General features: G+C 38.9%; 1 protein-coding gene across 1 annotated transcript in view; it reads right to left on the reverse strand.

Moving 5' to 3' along the window:
- LOC141829904 (chaperone protein dnaJ 15-like) overlaps positions 1 to 8,702 on the reverse strand; it is a 22,674-nt gene extending 13,972 nt beyond the window's left edge. Inside the window, exons 1-2 of the mRNA XM_074717381.1 lie at positions 8,677 to 8,702; positions 7,281 to 7,404 (exon numbers count right to left, since the gene is read on the reverse strand). Coding sequence (XP_074573482.1) covers positions 7,281 to 7,404; positions 8,677 to 8,702 — 150 coding nt within the window. The remainder of the gene's footprint in view (positions 1 to 7,280; positions 7,405 to 8,676) is intronic.
- Between the last annotated feature and the right edge of the window lie 228 nt (positions 8,703 to 8,930).

The following is an 8,930-nucleotide window of genomic DNA, read 5'->3' on the forward strand; positions in this document are numbered from 1 at the left end:
TCAATTAGTCAAGAAGGGTGAAACTTACTATGCGGTTAACCAAATACAAGTCTAATCCATGGATTTAAGCTTTTGAGACTTTACAAGCTTAGATAATTTTCTTTTAATTGTTTCTAATCATGATTGAGGATGATCTAGGGGGGTACAATCCTAGTTTAGTTTGTTGACTTGAGCGGGACGCTCAAGGGTAAGTGTGGGGGAATTTGATGAATTGGGATTTTATTAATTTTAAATCGATTTATTCTTGGGCTTTTACATGAAAATGATCATTTATTGAATCGATTTGACCATATTTGTCCCATATTGCATAATTTGATGTTTGATATAATTTTTGTGATTTAATGGTGATTTTTTGGCATTAAATGGATTTTTATTGATTTTAGGGCTAAATCGGATCCGACTCGAGCTCAACCGCGGTCAAATCAAGTCAAATTTGTCAAATTGATCAAGCCAACATGAAGAACATGATCTGGATCGAGCCTGATTAAAATTTCTGAATTTTTTGGAAGCCCTAAGCTGCCCTAAACCCCAGATCAAATCTGCACCGTTGAAACCAGAAATCAAGGGCTCAGATTGATCAATTAATCAAACCTATATAAACAAAAACTATACCCGATGAACAGTGGCTGCGCCTCCACTGTTCATCGTCCCAAACCGCGACCGCGAGAAGCCCCTGTTCACCGACGTACGCGCACGGCCAGCCCCATCCACCCAAACCACTTCCGTTGCATTCCTTGGTTCTTGAAGAGTTCGAATCCGGTCCTTTGGGTATAATCTGGCAGCTGGAGGAGGCGCGACGGCGAGGGTCTCACCGGCGGCCACCATCCCTGTTTTCTGTTGTTCCAGCCATCCACCGCGCAATCCGACGCCGCGAGTCCTCTGAGGGGTTCTCTGAGGAGCGTGTAGCACACCGGAGCCACGAGCAACTCAATCGGAGCAAGAGAAGCCGCGGAATCCAGTTTATGCCAGCCGAAAACGCTTCGCACAGTGCTGTCTTGGCCGGAGAGGGTTTTTCCGGGAAATTATTGGTGCTGGCAGCGAGCAAAACACTCCGGAGACCAGAATCAAGCTCCAGAGGGATCAGTGAATCTACATTATCGGTTTACCAGCTTGATTGACAACCAAGTTGTGAAGAATGCAATTGAAATGGGGAGAAGAGGATGCGATTTACTGTTTTCTGATACTGCATTGTCTTGTTTCTGAATTTTCGATTCTTTAATTGCTAATTCTCATTGTAGTTAACAGATTTACCTACTTTTGAATTCAGTTCATATGGTTAATGCCAGTCTAGTTATTTTGGATTGAATCTAGTTGATTAGCTTCAAATTCCTGCTGATTGCGATTTCTGAAAATTCACTGTTCGTGCCAAAGTTTGCTGTTCCGTGCCATTTTGTTTTAACATATCAGCTTCTTTAGGTTTGATAGGTTTAAGTTTTGGCTTTAGCTGTTTGTTAAGTGAATTAGGATAGATGATGTGCAAGTTAGGCTTGTTATTTGAACATCAATTTGTCTCAATAGTTTAGTTTGGTTTCTTTCCTTAGTCCTTATGGTTACATGCTGTTTCAAGTTTGCATTAGGGTTTTAAAGTCATTTACTGATTTGAGTTCATATTTCATTTGAAAAACAACAAAACCCCATTTTATATAGAAAACCCCAAAAACACGACACACCCAAGCTCGATTTAAACCGTTTCTACTAGTCCTTGGAAAAACACGACTCGAGGCCCCTATACTTCATTTATTTGGATTAATTGTGGGTTTTCGATAAATTTATAAATTCTAATTTGCAACCCTACTCGTGACATCTAATCTAGGGTTGTCATTAACCCATCTGAACCTATCTTAAAATGGATTGATAAAATTTAAACCCAACCCGTCTAAATTGTTTGGCAGAGCGGGCCAATCCGACGGGCCCAACCCAAATTGATGACTATAAAGACATTCTAGGGGGGGGAAGATGAAACAAAATGAGGCTCAAGCATCTCAACTTCTCATTACCAGCAGAATCAAAGGCTCAGCAATGAGAAGCATGAGGTCATGCCTCCATCCATGCTCTTTTGTGACATTGGTGGTAAGGATTTAATTCATTAGGAATTTTTTTTTTTTTTTGACATGCCAGGCTTAAGCCTACTCATAGTATGATGTCAGGCTAAGCCTACTCATAGTATGACTCCTTTATTGATGCTCATAGTATGACGTATGACTCCTGACTTCCTTATTGATGTTGGATCGTCCTGGTGCGTTGTGCGTGTTCACACGTTTCGCAAACGTGCACAATGAAAAAATTATAAAAATTAAAGCTAATTATTATTACACACGCAACACATGCATACTGGATAAAATAAATGCATAGCATAAATAAAAATTTAAAATTTTATAGATAATAAATATTCTGCACATACCTGACAAATGACATTGAGCGGGATTGGCAGCAATTAAGTGGCCCTTGTCGAAGTTCCGCCTCTACTGGTGATCCACACCAAGTTCTCATCTAGACGACTTCCAAAGTCATGAGTCACAACACCATCTTCGGTACTAGCCGACGATTGGCAACAGTCGATACAAGAGAAATCCTAATTTCGAAACAAACACGCAACAACATTTGTCGCGACCGTTTTTCCGAATTTTCTAACTATCACCGACAATCATATTCCCAATATAATTTTCAGTGGTCAACCTTTGACCGCCGACAAAGGAACAAATAGCTAGAACCTTTCCGACGTTGATGGAACGATCTCCGAAAATTTTACAAGTTTCCATAGAGATGGTTGAAGGTTGTTAGACGAACGGGATTGATTGGCAACGACCGGACAACCTATCCAATGACTGAAAATAATTTCTGGTGACTGCACAAAGTTCCGACGACAAAACCTAATACAATCCGACGGCAACTCTGACATTGACGCGACAACGACTCCGCTCTGCCAACAATTTTGATAACGACTCCACTCCGGCAAACAATCCGGCGATGGACCCTAATTCGGCGCAGCAGCAGCAAACAACGAAAAAGGAGGAGAAAACGATAATCTTCTTGGTCAGCCATTGCAGCCAGCCACCACTGCTAGCCACCACCGTCAGCCGCTGAGAAAAACAGAGCGCTCGAGGGAGACCTTGGCTGGCGACGTTCGCACGGAGGAGAGGCTTGGCCACCGAAGGTTTTTCTCTCAGCGGCCGGTGGAAGGCACACGAGAAGAAACAGGGAAGGCGGCGCTCTGTTCCGACGATCGCTCACGCGAAGGCGGCGACCGTAGTATGTGTGACCGAAAAGGTTCCCGATTATGTTGGTCGTCAGTAATTAACCATTAATTACGGAACGATCATGAGTGACACCTAGTAGTACATCATGATCCCCAATTGATCGGAAAATCAACGATTGATTCCAGGACAATTTTTAAGCCCTTCAACAGCTATAATGAAGCGTATCTCATTCCTTTCACCGTCTTATACTCGCTTGGTTCAGGACATGATCTAGGTTGACTACGTCACATCTAGCTCAAGCTTGCTTTCTTATCCTATGGATTCAAGTTACTTGTACATGTGTCCAAAAGTGTCATACTTTTGACATATAACACTTTGGCCAAAGATTTTCAATAACAATCCTAATAAACGGCCGCAGGGTATTGTAACGACCGCCCATCTTACCTCAAGGCGATCTGTTACTTACTTGCTAAAATCTACTATTAATTTAAAATTTCTTGTTATGTGATAGTTGAGTAAACACATGTTCCCAAATGGGTAATATAAAATCTAACCATCCTAATAACAATAACCAAACCATAATTATTAACATTCGAAAGTGCGGAAAAATAAACAACTCATAAAGACTAGTCTTTAACATTCTTAATGTGCAAGTTCCCAAGGCTCTTTATTCTAAGTTCCACCACATCACACACTTCGCATCGTCTCTGCCGCCTCCGCTATTCGAATTTTTCTTTGCCCTTATCTGCAATATAAGGAAAATAAAACTATAAGCATGAAGCTTAGTAAGTACCATCCTACTCACAAAACAATACATATTTCGAAATCATGCTTTTGAAAACACATGTAAGAAAGCATATAATCTAGATAGATATCATGGCATACTTATCATACATGAATTAAAAATTAAAACTACTAACTGATTTCACATGGTACTGTAGAAATATAACTGAACTAATCATGATCTTAAAAATTAATTTCACTTAAAGGTAATAATGAACTTTTGAGAACTTATACATATAGTAAGTGAAAATAGTAATCATCCTGCTGTGGGCCCGGCATAGTGCTAACTGTGCGCGCATCCCTAAATAGATCCGAGGTAGCTAATCCCGAACCCATTAGGGTACTACTAGGCGATCTGGGCCTAGGGGCGATCTAGGAGCCCACCCATGGACGATCTGAGTCCAAGCACATGCCATATAAAAGTAAAATACTTTCTTTAATAATTCTTTTCTCTTTAACCTTGCATATACTAGGCGATCTAGGGCCTAGGGGCGATCTAGGAGCCCACCCATGGACGAACTGAGTCCATACTTACTGAGGCAAGGTAAATTATTTTCATAAACCTTCTGTAAGAGAAACTAATTTCCACATACATACATACAATTTTGAATAACTAAAACTATGGATTAATGCATCCGAACGGAACTACTTATACTGCAGGTGAGAGGTACTTACCTTGTCCGCTCAGTAGGGTTTTAACGTTAAGGTTTGTGAAATCGGAGACCTTCTCCGGGGTGCTCTAGCACCTTCTTCGCGCGACCTAGCAAAAGAAATCATAACTACCGTTTAACCAAAATCATTAACCTAAGCTAATCCTTCGATTAATGATCCAGTAAATACTTAATCAATTATCTAACTTAACAACTTAATTAACTTACCTAGATTAATCAAGCTAATTAATTAACCACTTATTTCACTAATCAAATTAATCAACCTAACCTTGATTAATAATTAACCCGATTAATCAAATATATTACTGATTAATATTTATTAAACTAGATTAACAATCCTTTCATCAATTGAACTAACCTTGATTAATTGATCTAATTATATTAAACTAGATTAATTAAAACCTGTTCTCTTCTTCTCTGCGCGAACAGGGCAGCGGGTGGGGCGTTCGGCGTCTTCTCCAAGCGGTGAAGGCCCGCGGCGTGGGTTGGCGCTTGTGCTTCTCCGGCGAACAGCCCAAGGGAGAAGGGAGGCGGCGGCTGCTCTGCTTCGTCTTCTCCACGCGACGGGCGGCGAATGCAGAGCAAAGGGAAGGCGGCAGTTGTGTCGGGCGGTGAGCGCCAGGCGGCGGAGGAGCTCGGCTAGGGTTAGGGCAAGGGATCCTTGCGTTGCTTCTTCTTCCGTGCCTCAGCCCTCCGCCCCGTCTTATACTCGCGGTCGGCGCGAGAAAGGCGGCGGCGGAGGCGGAACCGTGGCGGACTGGGTCGGGCGGGGTGGGGGAAGAAGTCGGAAGGGGTTATTATTATTATTATTATATAAATTTTTTTTTGAACAGTAACTAATTAAACCGGTTTATCATCTTTTTACTGTAGCAAACCGGGTTCAGACTTGGTTCGCTTGGTTCAGCTATCAAACGACCTCCGATTTGGTCAAACTTGGTCTCGTTGGACTCGTCTTTGCAAGGCGGATCTTTTCACTGATTTTATTTCATCAACTCCCTTCTATCATTTAACTAAAGAACCTTTTATTAAAATTTTAAATCTAATTAATATTCCTAAAATAGGGAGAAATAATCCGGGTGTTACAGGTATACATCTCCCTTTTCAAGGAGTGGTGAATCTTCTGTGAATTATTCAAACACCTTCGGACACTTCGACTTATACCCAATCATCTCAGATCCACACCTCCTCGGAGATGTTTGCGAAGATGTCAAAGTATAAGTCTCCATGACCAAGGTGATTTGAATACCGTAAGTCAAAGGAAGCTCGTACTTAAGCTGCACTGAGATCTTCATGGCATATGTATTGAACCATATAAAGTCTCATGGTAGGTCACTCCAATGAACTGGTTACCTTTAACTAGCATCCACGTTTAACTCTTAACATCCAATGTCTCCAACCAGTGAGAACAGCTGCTTGGCAAACCAAGGAGTTTGACACGTGCTAGTCTCAACAGAATTGATGACGTTCACGCTCATCAATTCATCGACTAGAGATAATTTCAATACATTCATAATTGCACATGTAGAGATACTCACAAGTTGTGATTCAATCACAAATTCTCATACTATGAATAATATTGCGGACATTCAGTAAATGAATTTAAGATCTAATCAAACACATAGAAAATGTGCACTCAAATAGTGAATTGTTATTTATCCAATAAATAGTATAACTGTAAGGCAATTGCCTTAGGATGACACCTCTCAAATATAACAGTTAATGCATTGGTGGAATTGCTAGGCATGCCATGTATCCTACGCCCACCCCCGCCTCCACCCCCACCCCCATTGATGATCAAGTATTATTACAGTGAAACGGCACCGACAGATTAGTTTATCACTAATGCAATCTGGTTGAGTTATCATCTGAGTTATACTTGATATGCAGCTTGGTTTATAGAACATTAGTCTGGTTTCATGCTTGATGGACCTTTCAAATCATTGTCACTCATATACTGTGGTACTGTATTTGCGATAAGGTAATGTTGACTTGGAAATCCAGTTTCTAGGTTCCTAGAATTGAGTTATTATCACAAGAGGAAGACATAGATAATGCAAAAGACAAAGAAAACAAAATTCTTATGCACAATAGACATGCAATTGCTTCTGCTTCTGTTGCAATCAACCTTTCCATTATTCATCTTCATCAATAAGACTAAAGCAATCTGTTCTACTAGATTCTTCACCTTCATCCAGATAACACAATCCTACCAAAATTTTGAGTTACTAGTATACAGTTTAAGCTAGCAGTTGACAATCAACAATCTAGCATGACAAAAGACTACCAGATGAAAACAAAAAGCACGTACACAGATGAGATTAGTTTATACTGATATGCTTATTTAAGTTACTTCTTATACTACTAGAAAGCAATATTGTAATTGCTATAATGTTCAACCTAATATGGAGAACACAATAATGAAGGTTCTATGAAGCATTTAGCAGCATTGTCATGAAAAACCAAGCCTGTGAGTATAAAAGTTAGCAAGTCTTGGGTCTGAGGGGTTAAGAGCAACTTCAAAATGAATAAGCCTAAAGGTTCGTTTCTCATCCCAGGTCAATGCTATGCAAAGAGAGTGGAAAAACTAATATTCTGGCTTAAGTTTGACTTAATTGTTAAAAACACCAACCTCAAAACCAGCAACATCATATTGCCTTCTTTTCTCTGGGTCTGACAAGATACTATAGGAATATGCAACTTCTTTGAAAAGTTCAGAAGCTTCAGGATTGCTGGAATTTTTGTCAGGATGGTACCTGTTGTTACAAAAAAAGCCACTTCCCATGTGAGATGAAAAACTAAAGGAGAAAATCCATCAAGTGATAAATATGTGAACTAAAGATTTAAAATCTAGCCATGTCGGAATTTCAGAATTTCAGACTTTGACCGGAATGATATAGTTTTGGAATAGTATTGTACTATGTCGAAGACCAATATAGTTTCGATATTTATTTAATACAAGTGTATAATAATTTAAAAAGTTCATTTAGCATGGGATATTAGCAACATGCATTCAACTACCTATTTGGTAGCTTCCACAATGATTCTTATCCAACACATACTTTCTGGGTTGAAAAGTCAGCACAATTCAAAAGTAGCAGATCCTTTTCACTATTTTGAACAAATATGTTTCAGATTTTCAATTTTTCTCACCATCTTAAAAGCTTCACTCACATGTTATTTTCAAATGAAGTTACCTTGAATTTGACTATCTCAATACTCATGTGATCACCTAATAAGGAAATCTTCTTGAACATCCATTAGACAGGCATAACTCTACAAAAAATAAGTAATTACTAATCTTTCTATGTCACTAAATTAGGCAGATATAGTAATATTCGTGGTACTAGATATATCATCAAAGTAGAACTTAAAATTATCGAGAGCTTAGAAATATATTATGTTCTTGGATAAATAAGTATACCAAACAACAACAACAACAACAACCAGGCCTTATCCCACTGAATAAGATCGGTTATATGGATCCTTCGAAATAAATTATGTTCATGGACAAATAAGCATACCAAACAACAACAACAACAACCAAGCCGTATCCCCCTAGATAAGATCGGTTATATGGATCCTTCTACGATTTTGTGTTCTATCCCCTACTACATCATCATCTATACTTAAATAAATTTTATCATGTTTTATTGTTGTTAACCAAGTCTTTTTTTATCTTTCTCATACTCGTTTGATGTATGTATTTATCATAGTTTCACATCGCCTAACTGGAGTATTTATTAACCATTTAAGTACATATCTGTATCATCTTAAATGTGTCTCTCGGAGTGTTTCTTCGATAGATACAACTCCGACTTTCTCTGTAATGCTCTCATTTCTTATTCTGTCCATCCTTGTATGTCCACACATCCATCTTAATATCCTTATCTCTACAACTCTCATATTCTGCTCATGTGCTCGAATCATAGCTTAACATTTAGCGTCATCTAACATATCAAATTTAACCGTCGTTTTATAGAACTTCCCTTTAAGTTTTAGAGGTACTTTACGATTACATAAAGCACCTGACACTCTCCTCCATTTCCACCATGCTACTTATATTTTATGTAAGACATCTCTCTCAATCCCTCGATCGTCTTGTAAAAATGATTTTAAATACTTAAAATTCTCAGTTCTAGATAACTCATCATCTCCTATCTTAACAATTGTCTCATTATGTCTAATATTATTAAACTTAAATTCCATATATTCTGTCCTTAATCTACTAAGCCTAAAACTTTTCATTTTTAATGCTTCCTATCAAGATTCTAATTTAGCA

This window comes from Curcuma longa, chromosome 5 (genome assembly GCF_044706935.1).
Source record: "Curcuma longa cultivar G26 ecotype Majalengka, Jawa Barat chromosome 5, ITB_CL_G26_1.1, whole genome shotgun sequence".
Classification (NCBI taxonomy): Eukaryota; Viridiplantae; Streptophyta; class Magnoliopsida; order Zingiberales; family Zingiberaceae; genus Curcuma; species Curcuma longa.